Raw genomic sequence first — 19,768 nt, forward strand, 5'->3', positions numbered from 1 at the left:
CTTATTTTCAAAGGGAGCAGAAAATAATTATTGTCTCTCCTATTGACTATAAAATGACACTTTTTTAATTAACTGATAAATCATTTTGTTTGTAAAGACCATAGGTACACATACAAGTAAAAATCAAAAGTTTAAAGCCCATCAAAGTCATTCAAATTTTGTGCAGCTAAAAGCCCAAAACCCAAAAGCTGCAGTCTGTCCTTCTTGCAAAAAACACATCTTTTAATCAAAGAAGCTTCTTCAGGCTGACAAATCAAGTGGATATCTCACAAAAATACTAAAATGACCTTTTTGTTTTGGCTACTATCCCCAAGGAAATATCTACTGTGTGTGGAATCACATGGAGATTATGTTGTGACAAAAAAAACTATAACTGTGGAAGACCTATTGAAGACCCTGATGTATTCTGCTGAAGTCTTGTTTTCTGAAATAATGTGAGTAACGAAGAAGATTGTGGATTTTGTCCCCCATTACTTCTTTTGGAAGTGACCGTGTCAATGTCTTGTATGAACAGCAGAAATCAAATCTCTGTGGTTTACATGTGACTGTTGTTTTAGTAAAGACTTGAAAAAATGAGGTCTTGTAGGCTGGGTAATTTATCAGTATTACATCTTAAATCATGATATGGCATAATTGTTGTGTATTCCTGGATTTAAAGGCTGCATTACAGTAAAATGAAATCATTCTCTAAATCTAGCAGACTGATCTAGATGTTATAGTACTTGCCACAGTGCTATGACTATTTAACAGGAATCAGTATGTTAATAATTTGTTAAGGCACCAGTAGTCATCCCTACAATACTTTCAGAGTGTCGATATAGAGCTATGGGGGTCAAGAACACTGGGATGTTTGATTTTGTTCATATCTCTTTTTCTTGAGGAAACTTCGATCCTTCAATGTGTGCAGCAAGATGTTGGAGATGTTCTACCAGTCTGTTGTGGCCAGTGCATTGTACTTCGCCGTGGTCTGCTGGGGGAGCAGCATTGGAGCCGGCGACACCAACAGACTTAACAAGCTGGTTAAGAAGGCCGGCTCCATCATCGGCTACAAACTGGACAGCCTGGAAAAGGTGGTGGAGAGGAGGACGCTGAACAAACTATTATCCATATTGGATAATCCTGACCACCCTCTCCACCACCTGCTGCAGGGACAGCGGGGCACTTTCTCCAAAAGATTCCTCCAGCTCCGTTGTCACAAGGACATATACAGGAGATCATTCCTGCCGACCGCAATAAGACTGTACAATAACTCACCTCTGGCAAAATCCATCACACAACAATAACAATGTTGACTGTGTTTCTTGGTTGTTTGTATATAATATATATAGATATATACAGTACTGTATATACTGTATATACTGTGCATTTTATATTTTATATTTTATATTTTTTACTGCTATTTTATTGCTTTTCTATTATTCTATTATTATCTTATTGCTTCTGTATGCTGCTGTAGCGGAAAAAAAAAATCCCCTCGGGGATTAATAAAGTAACTACCTAACCTAACCTATCCCCCAGCCCTAATTTCAACACAACAAATATCACTTTTATTTTTGTTGCCAAATCCCTCCGTACTTCCGGTGTGGTCCGTGCTCCGTGTGTGCGCCTTGACGCAGACAGCTCGTCTGTAGCTGCTGCTGGCTGCTGCAGGCGTGCTATTTGCGGCAGTGGAGATACCCCCTGCGAAATGCCTTTTGTATGCCCGGCTGTTTTTTTGGTTTTGTTTTGTGTTTCGTCGGATCCCAGTGTTTGTAGCCATGCTCTGCGGTGGATTCAGCGGGCTGTCCTAGCTGACTGAGCCGCTCCAGCGGCGGTGGGTCCGGTGCAGCGCACAGCCGGGGATGAGGCCTACTTGTTAAAGCTCCCACACCACCCCTCCATCGTGATGGCTGATGATCAACAACAACCTGGTCTGAAGCCTGCCTCGGGATTAGGCTCTCTTCCAGCGATGGTCCCAGGACTCCAGGGGCCCGAGGCTAACGCGTTACAGTTCAAAATAAAGAATTCAATTTGGTAAGGATGGAAAAAGATCCTCATGCAGCCACACTGTCCTTTTCGCTAGCCGTAGCCTCGTAATTAGCGTATCTAACTGGAGTTGCAGGGAGGCAGTGTGCTGCACAAAGCGGCTGGAAATAACACGAGCTCTCCCGGGCCAACCGCGGCTATTTGACCGAAATACGACAGCAGCCGGGACATCGGCGCTGTCCGCTTCCTGTTTGTGCATTAAAACCACGGTACGGTCGGGCTCCTTTCCAGCAGCAGAGGCTGCGATCATTAGCATCGAGCCACAGGAGGCCATGTTATAGCAGATGACACTAAATCCACCGGTGGTGCTGATGCTCAGGATGACAGGTGTCAAAGCAGACAGATCCACCCTCACACTGATTTAATGCTGCTAATGAGAGGCCTCCATCACATGAGGACAGAAATATCCGAAATCTTAACTTTATATTTACGTTTATATTTTTTTACCTCCAGAGGCATTATTCACACAGTCCTGCTTGACTCCCCCATCAGCTCGCAGTAAATTATGATTAAAATGCAGTTAATTATCATTATTGTTTTTGCTTTAATTATCTTGTTATAGCGGACTAAAAAGTGCCTTTGTAAAGAATTCCGACCACTTCGTCTTTTGCATGCTCAATAGATGTGATTTACAATGGGTTAAATTCACAGCCACATTAAGTTTTTGCTAAAATATTTAATCAGATGAAATCTCTCATTTACATAAATATTTAGACGCTTTGTAATGCGCTCTTTGATCCACCTGCTTTGATTATCTTTCTTGTGCTGCGTTTGAAATCCCTCCCTATTAACTTAATGGTGTTATATACTCTGTTAGTGCTGTGTGATGGCAATAATCTGAAAATGTGATTTTGATACAGGAGTTACGATTCAAAATTTTTGTGATACTCTAAGCGAGACGGTATATTGAGATAAATTGTTTTAATCTAAGTTGACAACAACTGTCACCCCAAATACTAAAGTATACTGTGAAAAAATGAACCACTGTCTGCCACTAATCTTTGCATATATACTCATAATTAAAAATCAATACAGTGATTTTGAGATTTGTTAGGGTATCACAAAGCATAACATCACGTTGGAGTGTCTCAATTTTTTTTTACACCACTACAATATATTTACTTTCCACCACATTCTTTGCGTGTCCAAATTCTGACTTTGCAATGAATGCACTGTAATCTGCCTTTAAAACACCCCACAAGAGGCCTGTTTCAGCAGACATTTTGCCATTTCATTAACGAAGGCTGAATTACATTTAGCTGTTTTTTGGTCCAGGAGTACGTCGAGTCACTGTCACACCATTATGCTTAAACAAACTGAGCCGTCATTAATGTTATTAGTAATCTGTGCTTCTCTTATTATTACAAGTCAAAATGTCTGCTATGAAAAAACAGCCTACAGTACCAAACAAGTACAGTGTTAGTGTCATGTAAATTATTGTCTTCGAGCTGCTTCCAAATATACTATGCTGCATTTTACAATGCAAAAATCACAATTGTCAGTGATGACCCAAAATGATGATCACAAGAAGTTTCTCAGGGAGTAGGGAAGAAATAAAGACCACCCATTGGTTGTACTGCCAGACTAAAAAATAAATGAGCCAGGAAATCCAAAGAACTCTTTATAGATACATACATCTGGGAGAGGGCATAAAGCTTTGAATGTTGTCAGGAGCACAGTGGCCTTCAGGCATGTTTTTAATCAACAGGACTCCCCGTATTGCTGCTCATCACCTGGCTAACACCATAAGTATGATAAAGCAGGGTGGTGGCAGTATCATGCTCTGAGCTAACTTCTCTGGAACAGGGACAGGGAGGCCGGTCGGAGGTGATGCTTTGGGACGAGTCTCTGAATGTTGTGGATGGCCCAGCCAAGACCTGAATTTGAACCTCAGAGGTCATCTGGGGAGAGACTTAGAAAGGATCCTCCGGGGAGACGACTTGAAGCTGTAAAGTGGTGAATTAGGGGTCTGAATTCATATGTAGGAGAGAGTTATAGATTTGAGTAAATTTACAAGGGTTTCTCATAAATGTTTTCACCTTTGTGTAAATTGACAGCCACAAAGTAGATCGATCAGTTCTAAATAAAATCTATTACACAACTAAGAGCTATAAGTGAAGGAGTCTGATTACTTTCCAAAACCAATGTACAGTGTGTCATAACATTTGAGTAGGTAAAGGTAATAGTAATGACACTAAGTCTTGATTTAAATCACACTTTGTTACACTTAATTCTGTATCACAATTAAGTTATTTAAAAATGTAAATTCACACATCCACCCTGACCAGTGGTTCATAAAAAGACTCATTTTTAGTATGTAGCTTGTTGTTATCATATGCAAAAAAATCTACTTAACAGGGATAGAGGCTAAAAAATGTATTTGTTGAAATGTTGAGAACATCCTGGATGTATCAACGTTATTTAAATGGTATTCATTTTCATTTTCATTTCTGGCTTTTGCTGTCTTTCTCTTTGCAGCAAATCTGTACAATCAAAAGTGGACAGCATATTGGTGAGTATCCATAAATACTGTTCTACCTGGAAAAGCAAAGTCTTTGCTGTTTGTAAACTACAACACTGTACCCCCTTGTTGTCATAGTCACGTATACCTGCCTATAGAAAGGTCAGAGGACCAGGTGTGCAGCTTTTGTGTTTGTTAAAAAAAAAACCAGCATAAATGATAAATGTGTGTTTCATGCTTACATCCTGATGAAGTGGATAAGTGGCTCTTCAACATGCAAATGACTCAACCAAAACCTTGATGCCTAAATTTGTTTACCTAACATTTACATCACAGCAATATGATCTTTAACATAAAAATGTGTACCATACTGACAGCATATGCATATTACATTGGCCTGTAAATATACATTTATCCAATCAGTGCTGTATGCAAAGGGAATATTGAATGTGCAAAATTAGAGATGTGCAAAAAATTCTGAGCTCATTATCTCCGTGTGATGTGTAAATAAACATGTGCGGGTTATTTAATAAATTCAGTCATATATATATTTGACATCAATGCATTAATGCCCTTTTTTTCTGTACAACCTGTATTTGTTTTAGATTTATCTGAGATGAAGGGTGTCACGGCTGTATTCAGCAGCAGAGCCATATCAGTAACCTCAAAGCAACATAATTAAGTGACGTCTATTTTTTTGTCATCAATAAAACAGATAGTCTGGGTTTTAAATTCAACAAATCTGGTGTTTGGCACATGTGATGAAGGGACAAAATGTTAGGAATGTAGAGAATAGTAAGATACAGTGAACAATGGATGATATGGATATAATCCCTAATTTTATGATCACATCAAATATTTATGGTGATTTTATTGAAAGATTTTTCTGATTTTGTCATATCCAATGACACTAATAACTTCGGAGTAAAGATATTTTATCACATAGATACACAGATCCTGTAAATCCAGTGTTACCATGTACTAGTAATGGTGGGACTAGTAATGGTGGGATGGATACAACAGGAGATCTTACCATGGCGTAAATTATGTACAAAAATATACCACATTGTATTGCCCGAGCAAAATAATATATTAACTAAATGGGTACTCGGAAAATGCAAACCTCCACCAAAGCCAACATTCCACTCTTTTACGATATGCAAATCTGCCATTGCAACCACTTTTCAGTATATTGGACACTGTGTATAACTAAAACTATAACAGTGGTGTCAAAATACACTTCTGTCGAGCTGAAACTTCACATCTCAACTGTTGTATCAGCTCCGGTTCTCTCCTATGAAACTACTGTCCTCAAGTGTCTTCCATACCAACTGCTGGCTGTATTAACTTTGAGAAAGTACATGTGTATCCCAGAGGATTACTGGTACCCATGACTGTGGACTGTGATATGGAGTCATTGTGTTTCTAAAATGGCCTATGTTTTGTCACCATTGAACTTTACTGCCATCTACTGGATGGTAAGCTGTATGACAAATGCCCTATTTTGTACTGTTAATTAAAGTGAAAGATAATGCGTGGATCTGCCGAGATAGATAGATAGATATATACTTCATTAATCCCTCAGAGGGAAATTTGTAATAATGATTGGGATCCGCTCCAAAATTTGAAAGATTCTTCCTCGGCCTAAGCTACACTCTTCCACCAAGTTTAATGACAATCAGGCTGGTATTTTTCTGTGATCCTTCTGACAAACAAACAAACTGCACAGAGAAAACAACCTCCTTGGTGGGGATAAAAATAACTTGCTCATTTGATGACATCCTTCTTAGGGAAAAATATTTTGAAGTCACCTGTGAAATCTTCACTCACTATTTGCTTTTCTCTGGGTGTGGATAAAAAAAGATTTGATGAGAAGATAAGTGTAGGACTAGTTCAGACTAGATTGAATGGTACAGTATCATGACCTTTGGCACAAGGATTTAAATGTTAGACTGTTCTTTTGAAAGGAAATCGCTGACATTCAAGTTCCTTCCCGTGTCTGAGACATGTAAATCAAACTATATAAATGATACCAGAAATCAGAGATCAGGTGTAAAGGCCATTTTAGAAAATTTAAGAAAACATAAAACGTAAAAATTTTTTTTAAAAAAAGTGGGTTGCTGCCACGATGTTAGCAGAGGAGGACTTTGCTTGTATCAATGGACTGTAGTTAATAGTGTTTTCACTCACTGCTTATTGGCTGGCAGCTCTCACCTCATTCATTTAAGTATTGGTTCCCCTAGCAACAAAGAGTCAAATAGAAAATGAAGAGGTGAGATAAACCTGTTCTAAGAAACCAACTGAAGAGCAGTTAAGGTGGGTTCAGTAAAGAGATGGTTGTGTGTAATTGTCAAAGCTGTGTAGTGTTTTAAAAATGGGTCCTAGATTCTTAAATCGATTTGTTTTCTGTCAGACCACAGACATTTTCATCATGTTTATCAGCTTCTGTCTTCATTCTGTTTGCAGCTTACTGCCATGAATTTGACTTGCATTTATTTGAAAAAATGTTTTGATTCCTTTTCCTTTGTGATATTTTTATTTTTACAGCAAGATGTTGAGAAGTTTACAGACATCGAAAAACTCTACCTCTACCTTAAGTTGCCTTCTGGTCCCAGCAGTGGCAATGATAAAAGGTATGTCACAGACGCACACTTTACTCAAGTTTTCCACTTTGCTTTTCGGCCTTTTTTGTCACCACACACACACACACACACACACACGCACACACGCATCACACACACACACATACACACACACACACACACACGCTTTGTTGTGGCTCTCATTACATTATCGGCACTGCCTCATTGCTTGTCAGAAAATCAAGTCACTATCACTGGCTAATACACAGACACAGGTTTGGCTAAAGGCCCCCAAAGTGAAATAGAATAAAAGTTTTATTTTTGCTTTGTGGCATTTATAAGGGGGTTGCTGGGCACTGTTGAGTCAGTACAAAGTAATGAGTAATTTTTCGGCTGTATGATTGATAATCATTATGAAGCAAACCACTGAAATATGTAGACTTTTGCTATACCTAGCTGTCTGTGTTTCATTTGTTTCCCCATATCTATTCATCACCCCAACCCCCAAATTCTGCCCATTTGGACTGAGAATGAGAGGGGGTCCTCCACTCCTGGATTATGGTATTAAAGTTTCTGTAATTAACAAGAAATGATGCACAACAGTCCAGGGCTCTGCCTCACCAGATTCATGTTTCTTATGCACCGATTTCAGTGATCAGAGTTCCATGTCGTCAAGCCGTACTCAACAGATGTATGCATTCAACTGGATACGTAATCACCTAGAAGAGCACCCAGAGACTTCCCTCCCGAAGCAAGAGGTGTATGATGAATACAAGTGAGTGTTGTTGTGGGGTCAGGGGAAGGGAAGGGGACAGAGGAGGTGTGGTCTGCTAACATACAGTTTATATTAACTCATAATCTCATGTGGATTCTCTTCTCTCACAGGAGCTATTGTGACAATCTTGGCTACAATCCACTGAGTGCAGCAGACTTTGGAAAGATCATGAAGAATGTCTTTCCTAACATGAAGGCACGTCGACTGGGCATGAGGGGCAAATCCAAATATCCTTAAATACGATGAATCTGTCAAAGTCGTACTGTGTCTGTGAGTGAAGTGCTTGATGGTCATTTTGCTAGGTGTTGATGAATGTAATCATTAGGAAGGTCTCAATGCATGGAAACTGGTTAACTGTTGATGGTAAGTGAGTGTTTTTGGATGTTGTTGTAGACTGTTAACTGAGTTTCTATGGGCAAACATTGAACGTGTGACTTATTTTGGCCTGGTGAGTTATTAGTAGTATTGCTCAGTGTGAATGCCTGGATGGCAGGGGGATAGGGGGACAATAGATAGATGGATGGATGGATGGATGGATGGATGGATGGATGGATGGATGGATGGATAATGGACAAAAATGGCATCATTGTGTCAATAATGTAAAATCATGTTCATTCTTATTTTGAGTTGAGTAATTAGGTTTATCCTAGAAATGCAATGGAGACTGTTTGTGTGTTTTGTTTTGTTTTTCTAGATATGCATGTAATATTTGTGATCCAGAGGAAATTTATAACAAATGACTGCAAAAATGCTGCATACACTAGTTCGTGATGATAGTTGTCAATTTTGTCAACACATTAATCATCATTTTGCAGTCTTTAAAGAACTTTAAACCACTTCCAAAGGACAATTGCTGGCGTATTTAAAAAGCCAATATGAAGGAATCCGTGGCTCAGAGCTGAAAGGTTGATGCCTGGCTTTAGATCAAGTTCGTTTCTGGCAAACCTTCGGGACAGGTAACTTCTGTCTTGGTGTAAAGACTAAGAATGAGAATAGATTAGAAACAGAATTTCAAAAACGGACTCAGCCAGAGTCAACACAAGGTCAGCATCTACAAATTATAACCATCTCTGTACTCAGAATCACCTTAACTCCTTCGCACATACTGTTATAGCGGGTTGAGGAAGAAAGCTTTTGTCCACATGCCATCCTTACCCAACTTGGATCTGCAGAAGTCTGGAGATGGGGTAAGTTACACTGCAGAAAATTTGAAACGTAAAAGAAAGACTTTTAAACTTGCCTGATGCTCATTCATCTGCTGCTCTGTTCTGTCTGACTAGTGTGAGCTGATGGAGCCGACAGGCCAGTCTCCGAGCGCTGAAGATGAAATGAGGTCTGCAGCCTGTGGACTGGTGTGTGAGTGGGCTCAAAAGGTCCTGAGTCGTCAGTTTGACAACGTGGAGGACCTGGCTCGCTTCCTGCTTAATAGCCACTACATTGGTACCAAGTCCATGGCTGCACTCACTGTTATGACCGGAACACCTACAGGTAAAGATGTCCTCTGATCATGATGTTTATTGTGTACTGTGCATCAACGACTCTGTGTTTTCTGAGTAGAGATATGTTAAGTTGGAAAGGCATGAGCTATATCGTGTGAAAAATATCATTTGTTGTTTACATTTGTCATTTTTTGTCTCATGACATCACTACTGAACATCATGGTCTACACGTCTATACCCTGATGGTTCAAAAGTGTTTCCTGATAATATTCTTAAATATGTATACAGGGGTCCTGTTTCAGAAAAGCTGCTTGTGGACACTACTTACAGACACATTGCAAATCCCTGTTTCACAAAAGATTGTCATTCGCAAAATTCAAATTAACTCATAAGAACTGCAGTCCTCTGTTAGGTTCATGCATGGTTTGTAAGTGATGAAGTTAAAGTGATAAAATGAACTGAAGAAAAGGTAATCTCATGATTCAACTGTGTCTCATATTAACACCCTCAAGATGACGTAGTTCTAAAAAGAAATTTAAGAATAAACATTGTATATACAGGGTATCCAATACCTTGTCAATCCCAAGAAGGTAAATTCTGAAGTTTTATCAAAGCCATTTGTGTCTAGGCAACAAAAAAAAGAAGAAAAGATCATTGTTTGGGTTAAATGTGACATGGTTACTGTTTGGTTAGGGTTACACACTACTAACTGTACTTAAACTAGTTGGTTAGGTACTAAAAGGTGATTAAGGTTAAGAAATCTATGGTGACTTTTTCTTTGTCATGGACTCGGAACACGTGTATCCCGGGTGAAAGTGCAGGATTTGCTCCATCCAATTGTTTGAGTTAAATGTGACATTTTAATTACAACCGCCTCCCTACTTTACCCCTCTTTGTACTTTGTCATGTGACTTTCTTTGACGGTTGGTCATGGTACATAAAACACAAGGTATCTTGTGCGTATGTTTTAGACACCAAAGAGCACCAGGTGAGCATCTCTTTGACGGCAGCGGTTTGATAAAACAGCATGAGTTGACATCCTGGGAATAAGGACAGGCTTGTGTATCTGTATATACAATATAAACATAGTGTCAAGAACTGATCACCACTGATCATCGTCTGCTCTGTCCTCCCACTGACACTGTATACTTCATAATCATAATCCTTTGAATTCTTCATGTCTTGACAGGAATGAAGACACCAACTCCAGCCTCTGCATTTGTGCCCACGGCTGAGGCAAACTCATTCCAGCCCCAGGTGAAGACCCTGCCCTCGCCCTCAATTGATGCAAAGCAGCAACTGCAACGCAAGATCCAGAAGAAGCAGCAGGAGCAGAAGCTCCACTCACCCTTACCCAGTGAGGTCCAAGTCAAGAGAACGGAGGCCAGTACCCCAGGTCCCACAATCCCCTGTGGAAGTCCTGCTCTGCTCTCCCCTCAGCCCACCATAGGCATCGTCGTAGCAGCTGTCCCTAGCCCAGTCACGGTATGTGACTGAGTTTTTTCACTAATTATGTTTAGATATGTTTTCATTTAATGTGCATTAATGTGCTATTATGTTCTCCTTGTTCTCCCAGGTACAAAGAAGCAGGCAGTTGATGACCTCGCCCAGCCCTGTAGGGACAGCAGAGGGAAAAGTGTTGCCTGTGAATTTCCAAGTGGTCACTCAGTCTCTTAAACAGTCCCCCAAAACATCCCAGAATATCTCCGCTAGTCCTGTGGGTGACCGGCTGGCTCGACACGGTACACGGTACGCCCAGATCCTGCCCAAGCCCTCTGCCACCAGTGCCATCACGCTGCGCTCACCCCCGACCCTGCTCATCACCAACAGCCCCATAAAAACTGTGATGCCCACTCCCCACGTCAGCTCAGTCAATGTGGTGAAGATGACGGCCATCGCTCTGGCTCCCAGCAGCAGCAGCACAACAGTGCGACCAGCCTCGGCCGGTATGAACACCACAGCCGCTTTGGACGATTCCCAGCATCTACACGGTGGGAGTCTGATTGCCTCTCAGTCTCCTGCAGTTAGACTCAGTGCACCAGCTTCCACCACAACCCTCTGCATTGACACCAAAGTGGTGTCTGAAGCTGGAAATGACAACAACCCCATGTCTGGCACAGAGAAACCTGCTGTTGGAGCCAAAGAAGAGAGAGTGGCTAAGTTCAGGGCTGCCAGTGAGCCAAGCTTCCTGGTTAAATGTTCTCCAGGACCAGACAAAGGGGTAAGGATAAAAAGTGACCCCATGTCCTCTCCCACATCTATAGCTGTAGCTGGGACTCAGGACAGCAATAACAGTAACTGCCATGACACTACTTTGTACTTGACTGTTGATAATCAGAACTCCAATGGCAACACATCATCTAATGGCTCCTCTGCTGTTACCCCAACATCGAAGGATCCCTGCCAGGATGCCAAGAGCCCCAGGAAGCGCACAGGCGGGGAGTCCCATGTGATTCCTGTGAAGAGGGTGTTTATCTCCCAGCAGCCACTGGCTGTAGTTGACAATCCAAAACCTGGAGTCAGTGCTGCAGTGAAGAGGATCCCCAGACCAGGAACCCCTGCCCGACCAGAGAGTGCCCCCTGCAAAGTGACTGTGAAACACACCTCTATAGGGCCCACACAGATTCTTGCACTCTCTGACTCGCCCATCACACACACTGAGGGCACCCAGACTGTTGTCAAACCCCAGGACATGGTGATGAAATCCGAAGACCATACTCTCAGTCCCAATACCAGCACCGGAGCAGCTGGAAGCAACCCGTCTGATCAGGCGTTGCTACAGCAGATCACTGGTGACCCTCGTGCCATACCAGCCAACTCAGGACCACACGAAGCCTCTGTGATGAGTGACTTAAAGAGCACAATATGGGAGGAGGGGCAGCTCGATGAGCTTCGGAAGCAGGCGTTTGCCCAGCAGATACCAGCAGAACACAAACAAGCCCCTACTGACCAACTTTCAATTATAGCTCAACCCCCCGAGGCCTCGGGCCAGCTCACCCTCACACAGGAGATGGTGGACTTTGCAGGTTCGCAATCCAACATGGACTATTTCCCGTTCAATGATGATGACATGACCCAGGACAGCATCGTGGAGGAGCTGGTCCAAATGGAGGAGCAGATGAAGTTGAAGGGTCTGTTCGGTAACTGCGTTGATGTTTCCCTACAAGGTCAGTCAGCCAGCAGTCAGGGCACTATCCTCAGTGCTCACCAGTCCAGTACTACCTTCTACCACTCTGCCCACAGCAGTACCACTCCTGTCCAAACTCCCACTCCAACACCGACACCAACCCCGACACCCACCCCCACCTCTGAAATGACGCTTGCCCACAGCCTGACAAGAGAGAGCCCCTGCTCCCGCATGGCTCCCATCACCCCTGTGGAAGGAGCCATGGGTCGCCACACGCCCATCAGCACACCGCTGTCCAACTGCAGCAGCAGCGTCCCCCCCAGCCCAGTGGAGTGCAGGAACCCTTTCGCTTTCACTCCCATTAACTCGAGCATCACAGGTTACCATGACGCCAGTATTGTCTCCAGCAGCCCCGTCAAGCCCATGCAAAGGCCCATGGCAACACACCCCGACAAGGCCAAACTGGAGTGGATCAACAACCGCTACAACAGCAACTCTGCAGGTCCTTTGTCCAACCATAGTATCGGCATTCTGCCCAGCTACCAAGACCTGGTAGACGATCAGTTTCGTAAACCACATGCGTTTGCAATTCCTGGCCAGTCATTTCAGTCACAGTCGAGGCAGGATGCTACTCACTTTGGCCGTTTGACCCCCATTTCTCCAGTGCAGCAACTAGTGACAGGTGTAACTACTCCAACCAAACAGGAGAGTTTTGCTGTGCCCGCACCGTTGGACAACAAGGCGTCAACAACATCTGCATCCAGTACTTTCCGTTGCCGCAGTGTTAGCCCTGCAGTGCGCCAGAGGAATTTCAGTGGCAACACAGCCCCCCCGACCACCACCACAAGTACCACCACGACAACCCGAGCTGTGGTTTCACCCTTTAATTCCCCCATCACCTCCGAGGTGTTGAGCATCCTGTCCAACAGCCAGACGGTCAGCTCTGTCCATAGCATGGTCCAGCGTAGCCAGTCGGTACCTCTGAACATAATGATGCAGAGCGAGATGCTGCCTGTGCAAGGTCAGAGTAACACCGCCAAAATCACCAATGTTCTTCTCAGCAAGATGGAAGCTGATGGGGATGATTCTGTCCGAGGTCTGGGCATAAACAACCTCCCCTCTAACTACACGGCCCGGATGAACCTCACACAGATCCTGGAGACCACTCCGGGCTTTGCTGGAGGAACTGCTCACCAGACACAGCTGCCTGTCAGCTCCAGCCCTGCTGCCTTTGAGCTCCAGCAGCATGGTTACCTCACCACCGGCAGTGGAGAACAGGTGAGTTTCTCCACTGGGGACAGCCAAGCACAAGCGGGGCCTGGTGAGCAAGACCAGCACCAGCACCAGCAGCAGCAGCAGCAGCAGCAACAGCAGCAGCAGCAGCAGCAGCTCCAGGAGAATTCTGTGCAGACTCGACCACAGCTCCTCCTCCAGAGCACACAGCAGCAGGATGTGGAGGATGAGCAACAGCAGCTGGATTTCAACAATACTGTCAAGGACTTGTTGGGGGATGACGGCCTCAACCCCAGTTCCCAGTTGGTAGGTCAGGTAGCTTCAGAGCTCAACGCGGCGGCATCCGACTTCTCAAATGACATCAGGCTGACCTCAGATCTGTCCAGTAGCATCACTGACCTTAACACGTTGGACACCAATTTGCTCTTTGATCCGAATCAGCAGCAGGAACAATATGAAGACTCAACACTGGAAGAACTGAAGAACGACCCGCTTTTTCAGCAGATATGCAGTGATACTGTGAACTCTGGTTTTGACTGGCTAGAAAGCAAAGACCAGCCTACTACAGTAGAGATGCTGGGTTAATGTTATCTTTTACTCTGTATGATTTCTGTTCTCTGTTGTTTGGTTTGGTGCATATGTAGTATACCTGTTTTTAAACTATGGTTTGTTGGGATTTGTCTGGACTTTGCCATTTGTTCTGTTAAAAGTGCCAGGCTTACCAGAGAATCTCTCCTACTGATGTTTAATTACTTCCCTCCTTCTTTATTTGTCACCCAGAGTTTCAGTATTGAACCACTTTTCTCCCTCATCTGAAATCAGAAATGTAAGCATTTCAAGTAAACAGTGTGAGTACTTGGTGGCAGCATGCACTCAACAAAGAGCAGATTTGTATGCTATGAACATTAAGAGAAGGGTAATCTTCAATAATGCAATATTTGTATTTACTGGACAGTTAAGGATAGTAGGAAATCTGGCACAAAAGACTTCACCAAAACATGTATGCTGTTGTATACTATTTTCAATGTGTGCAGTTCAAGTTCAACCAAATGGAGACAATATTGGTATTGTAGTATATGCACATAATAGTTGTAGTACATTTGCCTGCCATATCTGAATATTGAAAAGGGTAGCGTCTTAAGCTGCCAGGTGCTGAATTTATGACATAATCTTTATACGTTATCATATACCAAATCAGTGGAAAACTGAGTCACATCTGAGCATTGTCCAAGAGTGAAATTTTTTCTTAAAGCCTATACTTCTTGTACTGTTTAATATCTTATAAAGGGAGTAGATGAATCAGTAGGGAGAAGACGGGGATTCAGGCCACTTTGTGGACTATACATGGAAAGGAATCAACAACTGGCTGCCTTATTCCCGAAGTCCAAGGCCTTATGCCATCTTTAGAGAGACTGTATATAGTATAATGTTAAGATATCTTCAGAACCATCCAGAGCTTCATCATATCAAGGCAGCTGTTACTCTGATACTTTCAGTACTTTTTCTTATTCTGTTTTTGTTTCGCAGTGTTACAGTATAGATGCGTATTGTATAGGCTAACGACTACACTGTGTGTGCCCTTATTATTAGCGGATTTAGAGGAATTTGGTATGCTGTCATTTCATGAAAACCATGGCAGGCACACTTTTCAGTCATGAGATTTCGTTTTGTTTTTTGGCATGCTATACTCCCAGCTTGGATAAGAATATCAATGGTATGGAGAAGGCTCAGTTATAAAGAAAGCTAGAGGCTGACATGTATGTTTTGATGTCATCTTGAGATCAAGAGGAACTTAACTTATTATGTTTGTGGAGATCCAGCCTTATTTCCATACCAAAGATGATCTGTTTGAAAATCATATGAGATTATTACACATAAAAACACTCCTAGTGAACATTAACAACAACGGGAAGCGGGCAGCCTCAGAGGTATAAAAGAGTTCTATTGCATTTGAGGAAAAGGATTAAGTTGCATAAATCTTATGTACAGTATGTAAATTTGTGAAATGGTCACTGTCCTATGTTTTATAGGTAACCATGGACCTGAAAGCATGTTGAAACCATCACTGCTAGCCAAGTAGGCTATGTGATACAGTAGGATGCTTGCTTGAGTTTTTGGCTATTGTCAATGTTGTACAAGTCATGTTTAAGCTCCATCTGTAAATAGGATAGATACATAGAGATTTGATGTATCAAGACACTATATTATGGCCATTATTCTAGCTAAGTATGTGCCATTTAAAAAACAAAAAAGCTTAACAGATTTATAGTCAGCAAGATACTGTATGTTGTGTGTTACATTTCTGGCTCAATGTGTCGTAAAAGTAATGCTGTCTGGTCTCGCTTGCTGATTTATTTTGATTTTTTTTTTTTTCTATTCGAAGATAATAGGTCTCTGCGGTTGCAGAAGTGATGTGTGCTTTGAGCAGGATCAATAGCATGGTATATTGAGAAAAAAAAAAGTTGTGATACTGTTAGCTGGTTGCAAACATCTCTGTGACAGACATTGTGCTCAAAGTCTTTCAGCAGACACTGGAAAAAAAAAATTACTCATGTTTCAACAAACTTTGGAGGTTCACGTTATTGCACTAAATTTTTATGACACATGGCTTTGCCACATCTTTATGGACAAATGTAATGATGGATGCCCGCAAAAAATGAAAATTTGTTTTTTTTTTATGACAAGATGAGTAAGGAAATTAAATGACTAATTGTCTTGTAGCAAAATGTGCATTAATCTCAGTGAGATACACATTTCTTACTCATTCTCATACATGAGAATATAAAGCATTGAGGGAAAAAAGTTAAATAACCTTTTAAAACCTACATGCTCATTATGTTGATAAATGATTGTACGCACGCATGTGTGATGACTTCTGTTGTGCTTTGTATTCTTGGTAACCACTGTCTTCTGTGATTTGGGCAGGTTCTGTTAACCAGACTGGCAGTGCTAGTCTCATGAGTTACATTACTTTCATTGTGTGCTGTTTACTAAGTTAATGTTGTTCTATATGTTTTGTTGATGACTGTTTTCTGATGATTTTACATGTTCTTATTTTGCAAAATGCATTTGTGAAGAAATTTAACATTTTCTCTTAATTTTTCTTTAACATTATGGCACTGATATTTGAATTTGAATGAAGGAAATGCACCTCTTTATGAATACAGAAGCTCCATCAAGCAGTGACTCTGATTCTTTACCTTTGACTGACCCAGACCCATCTCTGTTTGACTATCTTGTCCATTTCTACCAGTAGAAAAAAAAACCCTCCTCTGTGGTGTTGTCTGGTGTTCTGCTTAATGTACAGTAGCTTGTTAATATTGCGAACGCGTTGTTTCTTTTTTCAATGGAAAGTACTCACTGGTGAGATTTTTAAAGTGGTTTTAAAAGCCAATAAACCTTTTTTAAAGAATGTTCTTGTGTGTTTAAGCGGTGATGATTTTGTATTTTATTGCAGTAAATAAAAAAAGTGCTTCGAGCATGAGAAAAAGTAACATGGCAGGAAGTTGTAGTCATTGTAGTGTGTGTATATATAGTTTTATATATATATATAGTTATATAGTTATATATATTTATATATATAGTTATATATATGTATATATATAGTTACATATATATATATATAGTTATATAGTTTTATATATATAGTTATACAAAGCATTAATGGAACTGGTTGTTTTATTAGTTAAACAATTTCTTTAGGGGGTGTCATTGTTAACACTATTATAATGCCACCTGGTACTGATAGGTTTTTAAGAAAGAAATTTAGGATCTGCCTTCAACACAAACATTGCAAGACAAAAACAAAGCTTTGATTGGACTGTCCCCAGCTGATGACCTAATAGTAATTATTGATTTTTCTAAATATGCTAATGCTAATGTTTATTTGCTTTTGGTCAAACACCTTTATACAGGCTCAAAACCTTTCCATCATCCTCTTGGCAGGAGGTTAGAGGTCATCAGCTCTTCAAATGACCTCTGAGGTCAGCGGGGTGTGGCCTCTCCTAGAGACAAGCTCCAGCCAACCAGAGCCCAGGTCCCTGGTCCCCTGCTCTGTTTTCCCAGGGCCTTGCTATATTCATAACATGTTAATGACATTAACCCTATTGATCGTGGCCAAACAGCTGACCTTTAGCCATGTGGAGCCCGCTGGTTACCTCAACCTCCACAACAAAACATTTGGCAACATTAATTTACAGATTTTACAAGGAATACAGGATTGTGTTTCTTGTTTATAAAGAGCATATCAATATGCAAAGAATCTTAAGATTATAGGTAATATGAGGCAACAAGACAGTTGGCTCATCTCTTGTTTATCTTAGGCACTGACGTGGTCATCTGGGCATCATAGTCATGATTAAAATCATTGCTGAGGGTTTTGCGAAGAAGATTTTTCTTGTATCCAAAATATATATATATATATATATGTATATATACATACATATATATATGTATGTATACATATATATATATATGTATATATATATATATATATATGTATATGTATGTTTACATATATATGTGTATGTATACATATATGTATGCATATATATATGTATGTATATATATATCTATAGATATATATGTATATATAGATATATGAATATATCTATATATACATTTTAATATACCCTTTTCTTCATTGCTGTGTACTGATTCATGTGAATAACCTTTGTCTGTACACAGTCACACACCTATGTTTATAAACTGTTCAATAACCATCCACGATTGATAAACTACTATTGTTTTCCTAAGAAAGAACATGTAATTTAAATACATCATAGATGTTTGTTTTTCCTTAGTATAGCATCTTTAATTAAATAATCTCAAAATCTAAACAACTGAGTAAACACATTACTAGATGTTGTTAACCTGACAACTGGGTTTGAGCCTTAAATTATAACTAAAAGGCTTTAGATGATTAAATCAATAGTTAGCTCTAATCAATACATAATTACACTCTGCTCTCCTCATTTGATTTGATATTGAAGTGTGGAGGTGCATGTTTAAGGTAGTAATCCCTTAAAATCGGTAACCATTCATACATATAGTTGAGAATCAGAATACGAAATATACAACAGAGTCTGTGACAACTTTATTTACCTGCACCAATGGATTAGTGTTTTGCTGATACAGCATGGCCGATCTCACAGCTGGAGCCTATTGTATTGCTATTGAATGAGGGCTGGGAGACGGGAGGGTCATTGTCAAAAGGCACGGTCGCTGGATCAATATCTGAATTCATTAAGCAGCTGACTTGCAGCCATCAATATCTCTTCATAATTACCAGGTTCTGTGGTAGGAGCAGATGCCGTTCAGTGTGACCTTATTACCGGTTGGTAACTGATAATTCACTTTGTTCATCTTATTTTGGTATCCACAACATCTGATATACAGAAAAGAAGATCTTACCAAGCCATGTTGCAACATGGGAGATCTGTAGTTGATTGCTGATCAGTTTTTTGGTTATTATGATCAGAGCTTTATGTAAAAACAACTGCTCCTCAGGCTTGTATGTTAACACTGAAATTGAATTCAGTTTTGCCTTGGGCTTTTTTGTATTGTCAACACAGTCTCCGTATCCTTAGATACTCAGTTCAGGTAAGGACACAAACACAAACTTACTGATAGATGCAATGCAAGATTTCTCATATGCAGAGTAGAATGCAAGAATGGCAAATGTAAAATTACAATATGGAGAAACACCATCTATTTATCTACCAAAGGTAGATAAATAGTGAACACAGGCTATATAAAGAGCATAGATCAAAGAACACATCAAACAATATCCAGGTGCTGCCATGTTTAGCCAATACCTCAATTGCAAAACCTGTACCATGAAAAGTTAGTAAGCAAGTTTAATTTATTCAGGAAGTCTCATCGAGCTTAAACTAGTTTCTAAAAAGAAAAAAAAAACCAACATCAAAGCAAGAGAGTTCAGTCACACAAAGCAGTTCTCACATACACAGACATGCACTGGTTATTAACGGTGTGTCTATTATCAAAAATGATCATAAGAATGGTCATAGAAGGAGCCTAAACTCAAGGGTAACCAGAGGGATAAGCTGTTGGCTGCATTATACAGTTTCAAATTGTTCCTGTGTCTGTGCACCTACTAAAGTTCCC

The 19,768-nt window shown here is 40.8% G+C and overlaps 1 protein-coding gene across 2 annotated transcripts; it reads left to right on the plus strand.

Annotated features, from left to right (window-relative positions):
- The first annotated feature begins 1,625 nt into the window (after window positions 1-1,625).
- Window positions 1,626-17,058, plus strand: LOC138205874 (DNA-binding protein RFX7). 2 transcript variants are annotated; one of them, XM_069162212.1, is made up of 10 exons: window positions 1,626-2,013; window positions 4,504-4,537; window positions 7,034-7,118; window positions 7,590-7,629; window positions 7,721-7,843; window positions 7,954-8,070; window positions 8,946-9,030; window positions 9,124-9,331; window positions 10,472-10,767; window positions 10,859-17,058. In XM_069162212.1, the coding sequence occupies exons 1-10, from the start codon at window positions 1,886-1,888 to the stop codon at window positions 14,225-14,227; spliced, it is 4,485 nt and encodes a 1,494-aa protein (XP_069018313.1). In that variant the 5' UTR covers window positions 1,626-1,885; the 3' UTR covers window positions 14,228-17,058. The 2 variants fall into 2 exon arrangements, with proteins under 2 accessions (XP_069018313.1, XP_069018314.1); XM_069162213.1 differs by lacking the exon at window positions 7,590-7,629 and having other exon boundaries at window positions 7,034-7,119.
- Window positions 17,059-19,768: the final 2,710 nt, after the last annotated feature.

Source organism: Embiotoca jacksoni, unplaced genomic scaffold, assembly GCF_022577435.1.
Source record: "Embiotoca jacksoni isolate LCO1_2020_lvr unplaced genomic scaffold, fEmbJac1.0.p SCAF_3, whole genome shotgun sequence".
NCBI classification, from domain to species: Eukaryota; Metazoa; Chordata; class Actinopteri; family Embiotocidae; genus Embiotoca; species Embiotoca jacksoni.